This window comes from Lontra canadensis, unplaced genomic scaffold (genome assembly GCF_010015895.1).
Source record: "Lontra canadensis isolate GAN:19392208 unplaced genomic scaffold, GSC_riverotter_1.0 scaffold35, whole genome shotgun sequence".
Lineage (NCBI taxonomy): Eukaryota > Metazoa > Chordata > Mammalia > Carnivora > Mustelidae > Lontra > Lontra canadensis.
In genome coordinates, this window is record NW_022631029.1 from 14,085,171 (window position 1) to 14,106,284 (window position 21,114).

Sequence of the window (21,114 nt, forward strand, 5' to 3'; positions counted from 1 at the left end):
TCTCTGATGTCATGTTTATCACTGGAAAGGTTTTAATAAGCAAATGTATACATTTATTTTTTTATAAGATATTTTATTTATTTGACAGAGAGAGAGATTACAAGTAGGCAGAGAGAGGAGGAAGCAGGCTCCCTGCTGAGCCGAGAGCCCAATTTGGGACTTGATCCCAGGACCCTGGGATCAGGACCTGAGCTGAAGGCAGTGGCTTAACCAACTGAGCCACCCAGGCACCCCTCTCTCTGGGTATTTCTTACGATCTTTCTCAGATTTGCCAACCTTTCTCAGATTTGCGCAATTAAGACCTTCATCCTTTACACCTGAACAACTTAATTTAATTTTGCTTTTGTTTAATATATTGTTGGTCCTTTGATCTATATCATCTGCTCCTAGTGTTATATTTAGAGCTGCAAGTTATACAGATGGACGCCACATTCAGTAGGCCAAATTGAGGAGTCCTTATTAAAAAGTCGGCTGCGAGGTGGCTCATACACTCCAAAATCTCACAGCTCCGAATGAGCTCAGGGGTAGACTTACAAAGGCATAAACCACAACCAGTTGCCAGTTTCTAAAAATTGCCAAGCACAGTACAGAAGCAAAAATGATGGGTTAAGGAGATATTTAGGTAGGGGTACATTTCCTGAAATTGTTATGTCTGGAGTATTTTGTGTTTTTTTTAGTTAAAGTTGCAATAACACGGGTATAATAATATGACTGTGTTATGAAATGCCCCCTTTTATAAAGATGGCTTGATTTAGGGGCACCTGGGTGGCTCAGTGGGTTAAAGCCTCTGCCTTTGGCTCAGGTCATGATCCCGGGGTCCTGGGATGGAGTCCCAAATTGGGCTCTCGGCTCATCAGGGAGCCTGCTTCCTCCTCTCTCTGCCTGGCTTTCTGCCTTCTTGTGATCTCCGTCTGTCAAATAAATAAATAAAATCTTAAAAAAAAAAAGATGGCTTGATTTATACCAAGTTCATTTCCTAGGTGTCTCACTAGAGACAGAGAAGACAGTTAATTACTGGCTCTGCAGAATGGTGGTCACCAATGAATCACAAACCCTGCTTCACAGTAATGCTGTTTAAGGAGGAAAAGTGAATTCCACAAATGGAGGATGCAGGAAGGTCTTCCCAGTTGTGTATTTCTGAAAGGCTTTTGAACAATTTCAAGCAAAACTGCAGAAATCAGCCTAGGATGCAACTTTCCAAGGTAGGGTTTAATGATTGTGTATCATACAAAGGTGGTGTGCTCATGTGCTCTAGGAAGAAAACCAAGAAGTATACAGCAGGGTCCTTATTCACTGACAGTGAAAAGGGTTTTAGGTAGTCCTGATAGTGAAAGGCCTCACAGTTTTACAGTTCTAAAGCCACTGGTTTTCACCATCAATCCAAATGCCCCTGCACCAACTGCTGATGCTTGAGATACATGATATAATCATGTTGTAAGGGTGCCTGGGTGGCTCAGTGGGTTGAACCTCTGCCTTCGGCTTGGGTCATGATCTTGCGGTCCTGGGATCGAGCCCCATGTTGGGCTCTTTGCTCAGCAGGGGGCCTGCTTCCCCCTCTCTCGCTGCCTGCTGCTCTGCCTACTTGTAATCCCTCTCTCTGTCAAATAAATAAATAAATAAACAAAAATCTTTTTTTAAAAAATCAGGTTGCAATATAAATTAAGACCGATTGGTACACTGCCACACCTGCCAGTAAGAAATGTTGAAGGGTATCTGATACACGGGTAGAGTGGAACCGTGGAAGTGATTTAAAAAAAAAAACCCTTTATTAATTTGAGAGAGAGAGTGATATGAGTGAAAACCTTGGTAGATATCAAAAATATATGTCAGTTATCATCTTATTGGCTCAGCTTCGGATTCATCCTTTACATCTCTGTGAAAATGGATCTGGGCCCTTTAAGTATTTTTCTTTGTAGCTGACAGCATGTTAAGCTTACTTAGTAGAGGGGGCTGGAGAGACACTGCAGGAGGAAAGGGTCCTGTCTTTGCTTCCAGTGTGTTCACTTGGCAGGCTCCTTGACATCCACCATCTTAGTGGAAGAGGCTTTGCACACTTTCCAGCTTCTGCAGCACTGGCAGCTTCTCCAACATCAGGCTCATGGAGCATAGGCAGTATCTCCAGGGTCCAGCCCCCAGCACAAAGTCCTCAGCATTTAACTCCTGTACAGCATAGTGGCCAGTAGCACCCAGCCATCAGCAGCTTCCCCCAGCAACCTTCTCAGGCAGTACTGTAGTGGCATGCCCCTGGTGCCATACCTCGTCCAAAAGATTGCCCCAGGAACCTAGAGGATGGATTTCTGGCAAGATCCTCCAGTAAGTTCTGGATCTCTGTCCTATGGGATAAGGGAGCTATTCTTCGAGGGCTCTATCTAAGCTGCTCCTTGTATCTGTTATTCCCATATTTTTTAGAGTTCTCTTTATTTCTTACTAGGCAATCTCTCATTATGCCAAACCCCTACTATTATCATAGTTAATAATTCACTATATTAGATTTTCCCTGTTCAAATTGCCACATGGCTTCTCTCTCTTGACTGGACCCAGACTGTTACAAACCCCTGGAAACAAAATAAACAGAAAACACCTTTTCAACTTGAAGGTAGCTTACTGGGCACTTGAGAAAGGCAGAAGTTTCCATGACAAAAAAGTGTTTACTCATACAGGAATAAAATATAGGGGCACCTGGGTGATACAGTCGGTTAAGTGTCTGTCTCTAGATTTTGGCTCAGGTCGTGATCTCATGGATTGTGAGAGCGAGCCCCACACTGAGCCCTGCATTCAGTGGGGAGTGTGCTTGAGATTCTCTCTCTCTGTCTCCCTCTGCCCTTCCCCCACAAATAAGTAAATAAATCCTCAAAAAAAAGAAAAAAGAAAATACAGTATACAAAGAAATGGAAATGATTTACACATCTGGGGTTTAGATGACTGAGCAAAGTAAGAGCATGGAGGTTTTTTTTTAATGCTTTTATACAAACAGTTCAAATAATCATAACCTATTTGTTTACTTTTGGATAAGCAAGATGTATACCTGTTATTATGTTAGGAGGGTCTCTGCAATGCCCTTAAGTTTGGCTTATTCAAAAGTTAAATTCAGGGCGCCTGGGTGGCTCAGTGGGTTAAGCCGCTGCCTTCGGCTCAGGTCATGATCTCAGGGTCCTGGGATCGAGTCCCACATCAGGCTCTCTGCTCAGCAGGGAGCCTGCTTCCCTCTCTCTCTCTGCCTGCCTCTCTGTCTACTTGTGATCTCTCTCTGTCAAATAAATAAATAAAATCTTTAAAAAAAAAAAAAGTTAAATTCAGGAGAATCAGACAACCGAATGACTTACAAGCATTCCTTTCTCTGGTAAGATAATTCTTGGCTGGTTCTGTGGGACCCCATTAAGGTCCTTGGACCTGTCCAGCCTATATCAGTATGAATACATTTATATGAAGTATCTAGAATAGGCAAATCCATAGAGACAGAAATGAGATTAGAGGTTACCAGAGGGTTGCAGAGAAGGAGAAATGGGAAGTTATTGCTTAATGAGTACAGAGTTTCTATTTGGCACAACATTGTGCCACAGAATTGTACACTTGAAGATGGTTAAAATGGCAAATTTTATTATATTACCACAATAAAAATAAAAGATGTAGAGATTGGCTAAGCATTTACTAATAAATATACTATGTTGTTATTCTGCATGGGGGAGAGAGAGAGATGATATTTAACAACCAAATGTAATCTGTACTCCTTAGTTGACTCTAGCTTTCTAAATAAAAAGCAATCAAAGATATTCTTAGGATAGTGAGAACAATTAAATACAGACAGAACATTAGATGTTATCATGAAATTGCTAATTTTCTTAGGTACAATAATAGTGCTATGGTTATATAAGAGAATTTCATATTCCTAGGAGATAGTTACTTTAGTGTTTAAGGGCAAAGCGTTATAACATCTGTATCTTGCAAATAGTGATGCCAAAAAAGGTGTGTGGTAGGGGGCAGTGTATGGGTGTGCCTGCCCACGTGTGAGAGAGACAGTAAGAGAGAAAGCATATGTGACAAAATTTTAACAATCACCAAATCTAGGTAGAGGATATACAGGTATTCATTGTACCCTTCTGTAATTTTTTATTTAAATATTTTTGTAATAATAAGTTAGAAGCAAAGTAACATTTTGAAAGTCACACCATTGTATCTCCCAGAAATACTCCTGTTAACATGTTGGTTTAAATCCTTTTTGTCTGGGGCACTTGGGTGGCTCAGTGCGTTAAGCCTCTGCCTTCGGCTCAGGTCATGATCTTGGGGTCCTGGGATCGAGTCCCGCATTGGGCTCTCTGCTTAGCATGGAGCCTGCTTCCCCCTCTCTCTCTTCCTGCCTCTCTGCCTACCTGTGATCTCTCTCCGTCAAATAAATTAAAAAAAAAAAATCCTTTTTGTCTTTTTTTTCTATGCAAAGATAAGTATTCCTTACACAATACACACACACAAAAGCAAGGGATCAAATATACATTGGTCCATGTTCATTTATTCAGTCAAGTTAATTAACAAATGTTTGTTTAAGTATATTTTCCAGAGACCAGGGACATACACGAATTTTAGAAGATCTCTGAGTTTTCACAGAATATACCCTAAGGGGGCGCCTGGGTGGCTCAGTGGGTTAAGCCTCTGCCTTCAGCTCAGATCATGATCTCAGGGTCCTGGGATCAAGCCCCGCATTGGGCTCTCTGCTCAGCAGGGAGCCTGCCTCCCCCCACTCTCTCTCTGCCTGCTTCTCTGCCTACTTGTGATTTCTGTCTGTCAAAAAAAAAAAAAAAAAAGAATATACCCTAAGAATTCATTGTGCCTCATTCATTACAACTACAGTTCATAAAAATCTTATGAGCAGACAGATGAAAATATTTGTGAGGTTTTAGTAATTGCATTATGATCCTCATCATGAAATAGCATTCCATCAACATAATAAAGTTGGCACTTTTTATTTTTGCTGTTCTTTCATCTCACAAGTATTTACTGCCTACAATGTTCAGTGTCAGGTGCTGCAGAGAGGTATGTAAGATACCAACTGCCTGCCCTTCTGAAGCTCACTCTGACACAGGATTGTAAATGCATTACTATGGGGATCAAAAGGGAAGGGATTGGGGGCATAGAGAATGGATTCCTGATTTACCAGCAGGGTCTTCCAGAGGAGGTTCTTGGAGGAAACGACTTTTAAATTTAGATTTTTAAGAATGAACAGGAGTTAGACTCATACACTAGTTCCGAACACAAACGGGCTTTGGGGTGTTTGATAGTCCTTGGACAAGTTGCTTAACCTCTCTGCGCCTCAGGGATGATGTTTTCAAGCTCCAGTAACAAAGTGCTTAGATCCCTGTCTGGAACAAAAGAGCTAAATTTATTGAGTACTCATTATTGCAATTTTTTTTTAAGATTTTATTTATCAGACAGAGAGAGACAGCAAGAGAGGGAACACAAGCAGAGGGAGTGGGAGAGGGAGAAGCAGACTTCCTGCTGATCAGGGAGCCCCATTCAGGGCTGGATCCTAGGACCCTGATATCATGACCTGAACGGAAAGCAGACGCTTAACGACTGAGCCACCACGGTGCCCCTAATTATTGCAATTTACAAAGAGTTATAATGTACCAGGCTTCATGCCTAGGTCAGAGCCAGAAACAAGACAAACCCTGTACCCAGCCTAGGAGTCTCTTCCCAACAGCTTGCCCTCCACGTTATTTTATACCCCAATAACCTCTCCTGCAAATATAAAATGTTCATTTCCTAAAAAGCTTATGCTTTTTGTTTCTCCACGTTTTCGCCATCTACACTTGAGCTGAGGCACTTCTCCGAGGGCTCCGAGTGAAATCGGGGTGCTACAAGAGAAACCAAGAGCCCCAGCACCCAAGGAGCAGGGTAGAGAACCTGAGGCCCAGCAGACACCACCAGTTGCCCCTGCCCCCTCGCTCCCCTGCGAGCGCACCCGCCAGCACGCCCCACTTTGATTGGTCCGTTCTTCCGGCTCGCCGGCATCACTCTGTCCAATCGGAGCAGCGCTTGTTGAGCGGCGGCGGCAACCGGCGTACACAGAGTTTGCGCATCCTGTGGAGAGAGCGAGAGGTCAGGCCATGAACCTGGGGTAAGCTGGGCCGAGAAGGGTGGTCTTTAGCGAAGATGGGATTAAAGCTGGGTTGGCCCCTTGGAGCCTTTCGTGGAACACCTTCGCAGCTTGCGCCGCATTCAGCGGCTTTGCCTGGCTTGCCGAGGCGGAGAGGGGCTAGGGGCTCGGGACGGCCTTTGCCACCGCCGTCGCTTTTCCACATCGTAACTCGGAGTACATCTGCCCGGGACCTCTTTCCGCCCTGTCACTGACCTCGGGGTGGTGACGGGGAAGAGACGATAAGCGGAGAGGGCAGATGGAGAGATAAAGCTTAGCGGCTTCCTGGGAGAAATCCTGGCACAGGCCCCCAGTACTTAGCGCCTCTGGCTTTGGCGTCTTTTCAGGCTGTCGGAGCGTCCAGACGAGTTTAACCCCCGGAATGCCAGGAACCGGGTCTTAAGGGATCGATGCCCTGCCAGTGCTTGGCTCCTGATAGACCCTCATTAAGTAGCGGTTGAGTAAAAAGGACTGTTGCAGGGTTTTCATCACTGGGAAGTTTAATATTTAAAAAAAGGGAAAAGCCACCAAATTCAGACTGTTGCACGTCATTTAGCAAATGAATTTTGCGTTCTAGAATGTGGAGAGAGAGAAGACATCAGCCCCTGAAGGAGTTTACAGGGCAGTAATGCTGAACAGACAGACTTTTCGGGTTCATTCTTTTGTTTGTTCAGTTTCACTGACGTAAACATGAACTGTTCTAACCCTGCCTCAGGGAAACCTTTAAAACCCATTTTTTCCCCAGTATTTTATCTTGACAAATTAAGTTGGGGTATTTTGATGTCCTCTACTGAGTAGCACTGCAAATTTCGTTCTTGCCAGTCAGACCTTTCCCAACCTTTCTCTTCTTTGTCTGGCCCGCTGGATTTAATTCTGGACAGCACTTTTGTCCCAGTTGATGGTTAGTGACACACACCTTTTCCCCCACCCTCTCTTAGGAAACAGTAAATTAAATGTGAACTATTTTTGTTTTCAGTGGTTTTGATTAGAATCTTACGTTGACGTTTCCTTGGCAGTGTCTGCTGTTACTTTGTGCTTTTGCATTGAACATGCACAAATAAATTAGAGCAGCCAAAGCTTATTACAGATTTGTTGTTGTGATAGTAACGAACTGTCAGTATGCTAAAAAAAGTTAATAATCCTGGTGGCAGTGTTACAGTTCACTTTCAAAGCTGTAGCATGCCATAGAATGCGTTAGTCATGAGATCATTATGAAACTGGTAAACAGATAGGTTTTCCTCCTTTAACGTAGGTAGGGAGTTTTGGTAACAGCATTTTTATTTTTTCCAGTCTAGAGTTGTAAGATTTAAATAATGCTATGATGATTGAATTGTTGCTTACTAGTAAGAAAACGAAGTTGCATGTTAAAGATAACAATGCTTTGCATTATTGGAAAGTTTCAGGAATTTTCTCCCTCTAGTGTTTAGTTTTATCTTGGATTGGAAAACATTTTTTTATTAAAAGAATGGCTTACTATTTACAAGATTCCTGTATAAATTCAAAAGAACATACTTACTTTCAAGATTCAAATGAGCCTTTCATTTCTATTTAAAATGTTGCTGCTTCTTAAAAATGACAACTTTCTTTTCTTTTGCAGAGATGGTTTAAAGCTTGAAACTGAATTGTTGGATGGAAAAACCAAGTTAATATTATCTCCATATGGTATGCTGTGTTATCAGAATCTAAAATGTTAATTTTAAATTCCTAGATAAAATTTATATGAGTTTAATATACTTTTTCCTTATAATAGAGTAATATTTATATGATACTTTGCAGAAAGCTGTTTGGCTAACTTTCTCAGATTTATTTTTAGCCAAATAAAGTCAGATTACATCACTACTTACCACTGTCAGTATTTATTCATAAAACTTAATGCTTCAGTATATATTATGTTTAATATGTTGCCTAATGAATAATTTAGATGAAATCTATGTAATTATGTTCTGTACATGTAAAATGTGTTGTTATAGAAAATTAAATTTGTAGTAAGACCACAGTTGCTAAAGTTTTTAGTTTTAATTTTAAAACTCCGTATACTTTGGTAGTCCTCTTTTCTTTTTCTCTGATCTGTTTATAGTTCTACCTTGGAAAATAAACAGAAATGAAATAGAAATACTTGCACTACACTCTAAAAGTTAGAATACTCAGGACCTAAAGTTAATGATTTGGGGGTTAATATTTCTACTAAATATCTTCTTAAAACAATGTTAATAAACATTTTCTTTTATGACTGCCTTAGTATGTTTTTGTTTGATAGTTCAGTAATTATTGTTTTCTTTTGTAGAATGTAAATCAAAAAATTCTGTGAAGGTAAGCCAAATGAACTGACATGTTCTTGAATGTAAAATGTGGTATTTTTTTTTTTTTTAACAGTGGTTTGAAAATAATTCCTGTCAATATATTATAAGGGATATGAGATAATGATGAGAAGTTATTGTTCTCTTGCTTTCAGGCTGGTCCTTTCACAGAAATGGGAACATAATTTTTCAGTTTAAAAAGTCATACAGAACCTCTTTCTCTAGGTCAGTGCTGGCTAATAAATCTTTTTGTGATGATGGAAATGTTCTAAGATTAGTGTTTTCCAAGATGGTAACCAGTCACTAGTCATGTGTAGTTACCGAACACTTAAAATGTGGCTAGTGTAACTAAGGAAGTGAATTTATTAATTTTGTTTAATTTTTAATGTAGATTTAGTAGTTATTATGCAGTGCATATAACATTAACTCAGTGCAGTTCCTGAGATCTTTAAAAATATATAGTCACACTTTAAAATGAAAACATTTTTCTTTTCATACTCAAATTCCATTTTTCCACACCAAAATGGTGAATTTGATTCACAAATTCATACATGCATTTTGCTTTCTCCTTTAAGAGATCATACTTGAACTTAATGATATTTTCCTTTTAAATTATTTTTATCAGCAACCCAAAATGCCTTTACCACTTTACAACTTTTTGATATCCTACTTTTCTTATTCCCTATTTCTTTTTCCATTTTTAGATTAGTATCAGCAGAAATTTCAACTCCCCCCAAATTCACTATTGTCCTCTTTTTTCTTTTATCTTTGTAGCATCTTAAAGTCTTACTTTGCGTTTCTTGAATAGAGCTCAGTTTGGATGGTGTACTTTTCACCTCTAAGCTCTTGATGGCTTTGCTATTTTTTCCAGGTTTAATCAAGGTGAAGTTGCTTGAGTATCCAGCATAAGTGGGTGATGATAATCAGAGTAATTCCACATGCTACCTGTAAAAGTTACTTCTTTCTAAATATGGTATATAGCTATATACCTTGTCTGCTTTTTTTTAGTCACAATACAAATTGTATAATTTTTCCTGGTCCTGCACTATTTTTTTTTTTTTTTTAAGATTTTAGGGGCGCCTGGGTGGCTCAGTGGGTTAAAGCCTCTGCCTTCGGCTCAGGTCATGATCCCAGGGTCCTGGGATCGAGCCCCTCATCGGGCTCTCTGCTCGGCAGGGAGTCAGCTTCCTCCTCTCTCTCTCTCTCTGCCTGCCTCTCTGCTTACTTGTGATCTCTGTCTGTCAAATAAATAAAATCTTTAAAAAAAAAATTATATATATATTATAAAAAAGATTTTAAAATTTATTTTAGTGGGGGGCACAGAGGGAGAGGAGACTTAGCTGTCTCCACAGTGAGTGCAGAGCACCACTTGAAGCTCTAGGCCTCATCTCCGGACCCTGAGATCATGACCTTATCTGAAACCAAGAGTTGGATGCTTAACTGACTGTGCCACCCAGGCACCACAGGTCCTGCTTTATTAAAATACTGCAACTAATTATTTTATTTGAGTCACATTAGCAAATACTGCACCCCTTTTTGAGATGCTAGATAAAAAGCTGCTTGTCATAGTTGATTTCCATCTTCCCCTGATCTCTTCTCTTTCACTTTTCCCCTCCTTCCATTGATGTCTTTAACGGATTTGCTGTAGCCACCACATTTGTGAAGACATTTCAGTCTTTTTAACCAACTTAGAACATATGATGGTTTCTGATAAAATCATTACAAGATTTTGCTAGTAGTCTAGAAATATTTTTTTCTAGGATTCTTTTTTCCAGAATAATGTGTCTCAGCCGATGTTATCTTAAATTATTTACTCTCTTAGAGCAAATTGTTTGGTTTTATTCCTCTTGCTTTGGGGACTTCAGAATACTGATGATGGTAACTATGTGAGGTGATGGATATGTTAATTCGCTTGATTGTGACTTTCACAGTGTATGCCTATATCAAGTCAAGTTGTACACTTTAAATATATACAAATTTTAATTGTCAATTATACCTTAATAAAGCTGGAAAAAATTACTGATGGAACCTAAGTCTCCCTTCTGTATTGATTCTATTTTAAGTAGCTTCTCTTCCCATATTTATAGGGGTTGCTAAGATCCTCCTCATTTTTTTCTTTGCTCTTTACAGAAGACCAAAAAAAGCAAAAAACAAAAAGAGTAGTGCTTATCTTTTTTTGCTTAAATCTGTTTTTCAGTCTCCTAGATCTCAGTTATCCAGCTATATGTTGGATTCTCTTTTCCATAAGTTACTGGTGAATTTTCCTTTCATAGTGCTTTTCTTTTTCTGCTGGGAGAAGTTCCTGAGTGATTACAACACCTATCTGCATTTGTGGTTTTCCCCTACCTCACGGGTTGAATTACTGTCATTGTCATAGTGTCTTCTTTAAACACGACTGAACTCGCATCATCAAGTTAAACACTTGTGGTCAGAGTACTTTCTTAATTTTTTCAAAATCCCTTCTGCATTTTTTTGAATCTGTGTAAGGAGTATAAAGTAAAAATGGTTACCAGCTCAATTTCTTAAGCTTATAGGAGGAGAAATGAAAGAAATATTAATGATTCAGTGTCATGAGTAATTTACAAATTCCAAACACTTATGCATTTGTCTCACAAATTAGTTGAAATATTAAACATTTAAAATTTTTTTTCACAGGTATTTCTACATGTGAGAACCACAGTAGTGACACACTAAAGGGTATATAGAGTATTAGTGTTAGGTAGCATATTTTATAATTTAAAATGTTACTTTTCTCTGGTTCTTTCTGGCCTTGGATCCTGGCCCCATATAAATGGTAAACTCAGCCAATATTAAACAAATGCTTTGGACTTTGTTTATATGATGAAAAATATTGGTAGAATTAAAACTAGTTAAAAGAGCCAGCTTGCTACATAAAAATGTTTGAGACATGAAGACTATTCTTCGATCTATTAAAATTCATCTGATGCAGTAAGCGCTTGGGGAATTATTTGGGCTAGATTGCTTTGTCTTATGAAGTAACCTGAATATGATTGAATATTTATTTGGTAGGTCATGATTTTTTGCTGGCTCCATTCATTTTTTTTTTTTTTTTCCTGCTGTTTAGCTACAAAAATTAATCAGGGGCTGCCTGGGCGGCTCAGTCATTGAAGCATCCCACTCTTGGTTTTGGTTCAGATCATGATGATGTCAGGGTTGTGAGATCAAGCCCTGCTCTGAGCTGGGTGTGGACCCTCCTTGGGATTCTCCCTCTCCCTTTCCCGGGCCCTGCCCCCCCAAAAGTAATCAGACTTGAGCTGAATATATACGGATCTCATGCCAGATCATTGCCCTTTTCTCCCTTCTTATTAAATATTTTTAGAAGATTTTTTTTTTTTTGGTATATTTTTTTCTCTTGTAAGTGGAATGTGGTGGGATAATTCTACTTAAATTAGAACTCTAGTTAGTAGGTTTCTATTTAACAAGGATTTATTAAAGCTGTAAAATTTTAGTGGAGTGCTGTTCTTGGCTGTATTTCTTCTGTGACTGAGAGGGAAAAATGAGTAAAGCCTAGGCCTTATTTTCTGAATGTGGGGTTATCAGTCAGGTAAATAACTATACAATAAAGTAGAATATAATGTCTGCCATGGTAGGGCTATAAAAGGCAGAGAACACTGCAAAGAGCATCTCTGTAGTTTGTGGAGACCAGGGAAAGCTTTGTAAAAGGAGGTGACATTTTAATTAGAACTTAAAAGGTGAGGCAGATATTTATAGGTAAGTAGGTATGGGAGTATATTCTAACCTTAGAAAATAGCTAAACACTAAGATAGCGTAATTTGCATCTGGGGAATAGTGGGTATCTTGGGGGGAGTATAGAACATAAAGCTTGGAGGGAAGGGAGCCTTACAGAGTTTAGATGTGTACTCAGTTTGAACTTCCTTGATTTATGTATAGGAGCATTAAAGAATTTTTGAAAAGAGAAGTCCATACAGTATAATTTGTGTTGTAGGAAAGGGCTTCAGACAGTGTGGTGAAGGACAGATTATAATGGGGAGACTAGTCATGGACCAGTTACAGTTCAGGGAGAGTCTTAGGTGTTCCTGAATATGTGTAGTGGTTAGTGAAATGGGAAAAAGGGGACAGAAGTGAGAGACTTTCAGGATATGTTAATGGTATGCACGGTACTTATTAGTAGTTTGAATGAGCAACTGATTAGAGATATGAAATGTTCAACTATCAGTGACCCAAAAAAGCCCAGTGTGAATCAGAGAAAGGTGACATCATAGTAGCTGTAGTTAGAGACTGAGGAGGTAGGGCTCAGCTGTGTAAGCTATATGCAATCTGCTGATAATTTGCTTAATCCACATAGTGGTTTCCAAAAACTAGAGTGAACTATCTAAAAATTGGAAAATTTAATGTAAATCTGGCTTTTTTGGTTCTCTTGAAATATTGGGTAATCTAGCAAATAGACTAAAATTCCTCTTTGGGGGTGTAGGCTGGTTCTGAGTTGTGGCTGCCTCCTTTAGATGGAAAAATGATTTTCAGCTCATCCCAGTTCCTACCAAGCCTAATTTACAGTAAGTATTTGAGGTTGCCATCTTTCTTAGAGAATTAGTTGTATTAAAATAACCTCAGTGGCACCTGGTTGGCACAGCCAGTTCAGCGCCCCACTCTTGGTTTTGGCTTGGTCATGACCTCAGCACTGTGAGGTAAAGGCCTACACTGGGCTCTGTGTTCTTTGAGGAGTCTGCTTGAGACTCCTTCTCTCCCTCCACCTCGATCCCTCCCTTCTCTACTCTAAAATAAATAAATAAATCTTAAAAAAAGCCATAAGTTGGGAGGGTAAAAAGGCATTTTCCATTGTGGTACTGGTGTTATTAAAAGCCCAAGGCCAGGAACAAATAGGATGTAGATGAGATGAAGAGGAAAATAAGCAGATCTTGTGGCTGATAGTACAGGTACATTTTGAATAGTAGGGTGTAATGGGATTGGCTGTTGGTCCAAGTATGGTTATATATTTTGTAAGTTACAAAGGACAAGGAGAGTTGGGATGTAAGCTGGGTGAAAGTCATGTGGCATCTACCTCACTCTCTGACGGCAAGTATGTTACTAATCTTTATCTAGCACTTTTCCGTATTGGTGAGCACATAAAAAGCAACAGTGAATTTTGATTGAATGACCGTTGAATTATTTTAGTTTAATTGCGTTTGCCAAAATGTACAGCGAATTAAATAGAGGAAAGATATGAGATAGGCAGGGTGTAATCTCATAATGTTGTAATGAAATCCTGAATTTAGGCTTATAATCCTGTAAATGGTGAGAAAAAGATATTTGGAAGGAAGAAATGACCAATACTTGTTCATAAGCTAAAGAAGACCATGAAGGAGGATAAAGTTAAAGATGACTCCATGCTTACTGGTCTGAGAGATTAGAAAACAGTGCCACAGAAATGGGATATTTTTTTTTTTAAAGGTTTGGAAAAAAATAAACAGATTTATTGAGGTGTGATTCATATACAAAGGACTGTACATATTTAATGTGGACACTTTGATGAACTTGGGCATATCTAAACACCTATGATACCATTTTGTTAGTTTGGGATCTTGGTTCTTGCTATGATTGGTGATTTTTTAAACTGAAACCTGGATATTTGGGGTACTATTGTATGAGAGTCTAGCAGAAATGGGATATTTTGAAAGAGGGAACACGTATGGGAGAGAAAGATAATTCAGTTTTTAAATGGTATAGTTGAGGATAATAAAAAATTTACTGAACACCTACTCTGTTCCACTCTGTTCTGTATTGGGGTTATAGATAGCAGTGGACAAAGTATACAAAAATTTCTGCCCTAGGGAGTTTGCATTGGAAAAGGAGTTAAGTGGACATACATTTAGCAAAATAAATGTAGAATGTTACAAGATCAAATAGAGAAAAATAAAGGAGAGAAAGGGGGAGAGGCACACTACAGGGGCACAGCAGTCTGTGGAAAAGGGTATGCTAGGTAGGTGAGAGTGTGAGAGAGTGTGAGAAACCTGCTACAACTACCCCCCCCCAAAAAAAAAACCCCAGGAAATCAACAATTTTAAATAGGATGGTCAGAGAAGACCTTACTGAGTTAGTGATGTTGGTTGAGTGCATGAACCATGTAGAATCTGAAGGAAGGGTGTCCCAGTTAGAGGGATTGATTAGTGCTAAGGCCTAAAACTGGAGTCCCTTATGAATATGAGGAATAGCCAAGAAGCCCATATGACTGGAGGCTAAGATAGAGGATGAGATCAGAGAGATCAGATAAGGGGATAAAGTGTGAAGAAAGCACAGATCATTAGGTCTGTTTGGTTATTGTGTGAAGTTCAGCTTTCCCTCCTAAGTAAGATAGGAAACCATTAGAAAGTTTTGAAGAAAGCGACATGATCTGACTTAACCTCTTAAGGTACTCACTGTGGCCGCTCTGTTGAGAACAGATTGGGGAGCAAGGGCAGAAGCAAGAAAATATGAAGGCTTTTCAGTAATTCAGGCAAGAGCTAATGTCTTCGGGTAGAGGGATGGTAAGAGAGTTTTTCAGGAGTGGTCAGATTTAGGATATATTTTGAAGATGGAGCAAAACAAGGTCTGATGAAAGTGTGGCATATGAGAGAATAGGTGATAATTCCAAAATTTTTGTTACGGGTAGGTGAGATGGGAAAAATGAAGGGAGGAAGTTATTTAGGGGCATGGGAGATCAAGAGTTTGGTTTTAGGCATGTTGTTTTAAATGGCTATTAATAACCCAGTGGAAGTGTTTGGATAGGGAAATGGAACCTCAAGTTAGGGGAGAGGTCCATCCTGGAGACAAATTTGGGAGTCATCAGCATATGGATAATACTTAGAACTACAATTAACAAGTGAATGAGGTAAGTGAGAGCTAAGAGATTCTGGGACTAAGCAATTGTTAAGAGGTCTGGGGGAAAGGGAGCCAGCCAGTGAAGACAGAAGGAACAGCAAGAACCAGAATTGTGGAGTCCTCAGGAAATTAAGTAGAGAAAGTGATTCAAAATGGGAGGAATAATCAACGGTGTCACATGCTGCTAGTAAGTCTGGTAAGATGATCTGAAGAATAGTCACAATTTGCAATGTAAAGTTATTAATGACCTTGATGAGCAGTTTTGGTGGAATGGTGGTGTTGAAAGCGTGGCTGGAATGGGGTTGTGGGAGATGGGAAAGTAGTATCATGTATTTTTAAAGATGATAAAGATGTGATCTAGCAGGAAAGAAACAGTTGGTTCAGGAGAAAGCAAAGGTTTGCTAGAGAAAGATCCCTGAGAAAGAAGGAATTATAGGAGTATCTACAAGTAACAGGAGTATAAGCAGTTTGTATGAGTACTGATTCTGGTACAGATTTAGTGGTAGAAACTTGGAAATTTTTTCTGAATGCTTCTCTGTAAGATTTTCAGTGCAGTAGTATTCAAGTTCTTCAGCTGAGAATTAGTATGAAAGGGAAAGTATTAGTTTTGGGAAAGAGGAGAAAGTTGAAATTGTTAAAATTTTGAGTGAGAGAGTTAATGAATTTGTGAAATGTGTAACTGCCAAGTAGCATGAAGGGCACAATTGTTTTGGGTTATGTATTTAAGGTGAAACTAGATATTGTGGCTTTGTGTTTTTCTTCCTGAGTGCAGGCATAGAGTAGGTGAAGAGTTAGATTTTACCAGTCTGGGGATTTGCAAAGCATATATGTTAGAGCAGAGGAGTTGAGAATACAGGGTGATGGTGGTTTTGGTTAATCATGGAATTTAAGATTGGTAAGGGAGGACAAGAGGAAGGTGGTAGGATAAATAGATCATAGATCCCAGCTGAGTTAAAGAATTATCAGAATTGGGATATGCAAGAAAAGTGAGCTTGGAAACATTGGGTGTTGGTCATTCTTGAAACATTATGGAGGGATTGTAGTTAGGAGTAGTTACAAGGTTAGTATAAGCTATCACTATGAGAATGAGTAGCTGAGGTAGCATAGAGGACAAGAATCTAGGAGCAGAGTTCAAGGAAATGAGAGGCCAGGAAATTGAAAGAATGATCTATGTGGATATGAAAGCACTAATAATTAATATAGGAGTTATGTTAGAGGGACGTTGACCCACAAGTTAAGTTATTCAAGAAATAACTAACCTACATTACTAACTCACAGGTCTATAGATATCTATAAAGAAAAGAGGTGGTCTGAATGACATAATCATGACATGAGATTCAAAGTCGAAGTAGAATGGAGATGTCCTGTAACAACTAGAATAAAACTTCTGTATTCATTATGTTGAAATAAAATTGTAATTTCTAGTTGTTGATGAAACTTTCAAGTGAAGATTTGGAAAGGTTAAATGTTAGTATCTCATGGAGATAGTGTCTTAACAGCAAAATGGAAAAAAGTTTAGAGGCCTGACGTCGCATTATATAAAGATAATTGTTGATTTTTCATGGACTATTGTAAAGAATAAATTTTTGGTGTTTTAACAGATGGGAAATAAGACCAAGCTTGCAAAATGTGCTTTAAGAACAAAACAAACTGGATACATTCTCAAATCAACACAAAATACTTGTATCAGGAGTGGAAAACTTTTGCAAAAGAAGAGAATGGGTTCAGAAACTTCACTGGCAAAAGGTGAAAAAAATAGTATGACTTTTTCACCCACTAAGGATTTATGCAAGCAGTGTATAGATAAAGACTGTCTTTATGTCCAGAAAGAGATTTCACCTGCAACCCCCAATATACAGAAGACTAGAAACACCATAAATACATCTGTAGTAGCTAAACAGAAGCTTTGCAAAAAACACATCACAGCTGAAAATATGAAGAGCAGTTTGGTGTGTCTAACACAAGACCAACTACAACAGATTTTGATGACTGTGAACCAAGGAAATAAATCTGTTTCCCTGATTGAAAATGGAAAGGAAGAAAAAAGTAAGGTTTTTCTGAAGTTTTAATTAATATTAATTTTACCAGTATGTGTTTTAGAATTTCTCATTCTTTGGATTTTACATAACTGTGCCTCTGAAATTCTAATTTACCATGTAGCAGTCTTTTAAAATATTCTTTTAGAGAATATGCTCATGCAAAATTACTTTTATAGCTGTAATATGCCATATTTTAAGGTAAATGCTCAGAATATTACAATCATGTTACAATAGCCTTAAGAAACCCAGTTCTGTGGATTCTAAAGATACTAAAGATCTTAGTACAAAAAGATGTTGTACTTATTCCAAAATGTAGAAAGCTTTACTTAGATTAAAAATAATTACATAGGAGCACCTGGGTGGCTCAGTGGGTTAAGCCTCTGCCTTCGGCTCAGGTCATGATCTCAGGGTCCTTGGATCCAGCCCCGCATCGGACTCTCTGCTCAGCGGGGAGCCTGCTTTCCCCTCTCTCTGCCTGCTGCTCTGCCTACTTGCGATCTCTCTCTCTCTGTCAAATAAATAATAAAATCTTTAAAAAAATAATTATATAAAATGTTCTAAAAAATCAGTATAGTATTTCTAGTGAAAATTGGAGAAACCTTATTTTGAATATTTGACTTGAGTTGCTGAAAAGGATTATTTTCCTGGCCCCTGCGTTGTACTTTTCCTGACCCTTAATCCCTGCTAAGGATTGGCAGCACTGTCTTTTTAACCAATATAAAATACAGACTTGGGAGCCGCCTGGGTGGCTCAGTGGGTTAAGCCTTTGCCTTCGGCTCAGGTCATGATCTCAGGGTCCTGGGATTGAGCCCCCATCGGGCTCTCTGCTCAACGGGGAACCTGCTCCCCCCCCCCCCCCTCCGCCCCCGCCTGCCTCTCTGTCTACTTGTGATCTCTGTCTGTCAAATAAATAAAATCTTAAAAAGAAAATACAGACTTGGAAGGAATAGAAGAATGTTACATGTCTTCTGTTTCATTAGCCAGAGCATTGTATTATGTTTTTAAAAGCCTTCTGATTTCTTTAGTGTTGAGCTAAGGAATTAATATGAATAGAAACGTCATTAAAATTTTGTTAGGCAATAATGAAATAAATAAAAATAACATTAACAGTCACCAGGAGGAGGTCCACAATGATCTGGGGACTAGGTAGCTTCTGTATATTCCCAAGGTGTTCAAGTTGAAGTAATTTGTCTTGGTTTAGATTATTCTTTGTAAAATGAGGGAGCTGGGTCTTTAAAGCTAGAATTGTAGCCTAGAGAACAAAAGATAAAAACTTAAAGCATGTAATGAGAGAGAATGTTAACAAAGTTGAAGGTAGAATTTGTCTAATCATACAGTGACCTGCATATTAAATATACTTTCTCCTCGGAGCGCTCAGTGGATTAAGCCTCTGCCTTCAGCTCAGGTCATGATCTCAGTGTCCTGGCATCGAGTCCTGCATCGGGCTCTCTGCTCAGCTAGGAGCTTGCTTCCCGCCCCCCCCGCCCCCACCTGCTTGTGATCTCTCTGTCAAATAAATAAATAAAATCTTTAAAAAACATATATGTGGATATATATATACTTTCTCCTTATTGGGAAAACTAGCACATTAAGAAGAACTAGAACAATTTCTGAGTCAAGCATAGGAGCCTATATGAAATATTTGGAATAGATATAATGGAGGTATAGAGATGGTTTTTCATTGATTTTCCAGCTAAATGAGAAAAATAAAGACAAGGTGATGAGTTTTTCATAAACCTATTTGCATTTATTCTTTAAGTTCTGATTTGTGTTTTATACTATTGGTAAAAATACTGTTAGCAAGAGTAAATAGAAGATTTTTGTTGTTGTTTGTTATCATATTGGACACATGAGGTTATATAGCAATGGTCGTATCACTGGACCATTTAACCTCTGGGCTCAGTTTCCTTTTTTGACAAAAGGGAATCATAATACCCACTAAAGAACTGCTGTGAGAGGTGGTTACTTTGTTAATGTGTAAGGCAGTGTTTCTAAAGTGTGTAGCAGTATGCCAAAATAAGGTATTGTAATACATGCGATTTTAGTGTTCATTTTAAAACATGCATTTTTACCCCCTAGGTCAGGGCAATCTACATTTAAACAATATTTCCAATCAGCCAGAGGATGAGAACATTATGGGAGTACTCCAGAAAACTGAGACGCTTTCATCTCTCCTAGATGAAAATAAATCCGTTTTAAGTACAAATCAAGAGACATCTAAGCAGTATGAGCAGAAAATTGCCATGTATGTAACTCATATCTGTTATTGTGGAGTCTTGTGAAAATGGTTTTGCTTTTCTTTGAATTTCATGTGAAATTTTCAGTCTGAAGACTGAAAGCTATTTAAGTTTATTACTTAATATTTATGGAGTAGCTTGTATAGAAACATACAAGATTTCTGTTATTTTTTTATGTTGTTTTAGAGAGAATGTTTGGAAACCAGCTGACATATTCAGTACTCTGGGGGAAAGAGAACGTGACAGAAGCTTGTTGGAAGCAAAAAAAGCCCAGTGGAGAAAAGAGCTTGGTAGATAATTGTTATACCTTTTATTATAGTCTTGTTGCCTTAAGGAGTATATATTAAGGTTGAAATAGTTTTTTTCAGTATGATTTTATAAAAAAATTTTGTTTTATAACATTTACCATCTAGACTAATTTGTTGCAATATGTAGAAAGCGTTGTGGTTTTATATTCCTTTAGATTGTGACTTTTGTCTGGTAGTCTGTTGGTGTGTACTAGAAGACCAGAGGTGAGCAATAAGCCTTAATGTCATCAGTATCATTCTGGAGCTCAAAGATTCCTAAACACTCTCATTTCCTGAGAATCCATTTTCCTATTTCTCCATTGTAGAAATCCTCTGGATTTAAAGATGGTTTGATTTAAAAATAGAGTTCATTCTTTAAAATAAAACATTCTGACCGAGAATCATTAATATGGTATCAGTAAGTATATTCCATACAAAAACAAGCTTATTGCTTTTTTTCAGCCAAAGACCTTGTAACAGAAAAATTTATCTTTTCTGTTAAGAGTCATAAAATATTGATAGTAACTAAGAAACTCTTGCTTCTTCTTGGACTAAACTTATGGTCTACATGTCAGAATTTGGAAAATATGTGAAGTAACAGTTGTACTTCCTTTTTTTTTTTTTTTTAAGATTTTATTTATTTATTGACAGAGAGAGAGATCACAGTAGACAGAGAGGCAGGCAGAGAGAGAGAGAGAGAGAGAGAGGGAAGCAGGCTCCCTGCTGAGCAGAGAGACCGATGCAGGACTCGATCCCAGGACCGTGAAATCATGACCCGAGCCGAAAGCAGCGGCCCAACCCACTGAGCCACCTAGGCGCTCCTCAGGCCTAGTTTTTATATCAGTTTGTTAGACACAAGATTTTGGTTTTTTTTACTCTTCAGCAGTTATGAATAACAGAGGCTGATATTTATTACATATTACTTTGAGCTAGACCCTGTACTGGAAGAGACACTTCACATTTTACAGAAGAAACTGAGTTTTAAGAACGCTAATAGCAGTTTGCCCACAGTTGCATAGCTAGGAAGTGGTTGAACTTGGATTTGATTCTAGGATCCTTGATTTTTATTGCTAATTATAATAAACATTTTATAGCCATTGTGCTATACTTAAGTTTGGTTCTGGTTAAATGTTTTTTTCCATATCTCTTAAAATTCTTCTCTGTCTTGTGAGTTAATCTCCTTAAAAAACAATTTTGATTAGATCTGTATTGGAATCTCCACTCTTTAAGAAGGTCATGATTTGTTTACATGATTTTTTTTTTACAGTTTTTTTACATTTTTTTTAAAAA

At 38.4% G+C, this 21,114-nt stretch overlaps 1 protein-coding gene across 4 annotated transcripts in view; it reads left to right on the top strand.

The window, feature by feature from the left end:
* The first annotated feature begins 6,039 nt into the window (after nucleotides 1-6,039).
* Nucleotides 6,040-21,114, top strand: part of CCDC66 (coiled-coil domain containing 66) — a 67,917-nt gene continuing 52,842 nt past the window's right edge. For 2 of the 4 annotated variants that reach the window (XM_032868348.1, XM_032868350.1), the window contains exons 1-6: nucleotides 6,040-6,109; nucleotides 7,725-7,789; nucleotides 8,412-8,437; nucleotides 16,863-17,307; nucleotides 19,380-19,545; nucleotides 19,724-19,827. In XM_032868348.1, the coding sequence (XP_032724239.1) occupies nucleotides 6,099-6,109; nucleotides 7,725-7,789; nucleotides 8,412-8,437; nucleotides 16,863-17,307; nucleotides 19,380-19,545; nucleotides 19,724-19,827 (817 nt within the window). In that variant the 5' untranslated portion in view covers nucleotides 6,040-6,098. Of the gene's footprint in view, nucleotides 6,110-7,724; nucleotides 7,790-8,411; nucleotides 8,438-8,500; nucleotides 8,650-16,862; nucleotides 17,308-19,379; nucleotides 19,546-19,723; nucleotides 19,828-20,000; nucleotides 20,050-21,114 lie in introns of all 4 variants that reach the window. The other 2 variants (XM_032868347.1, XM_032868349.1) reach the window with 2 other exon arrangements.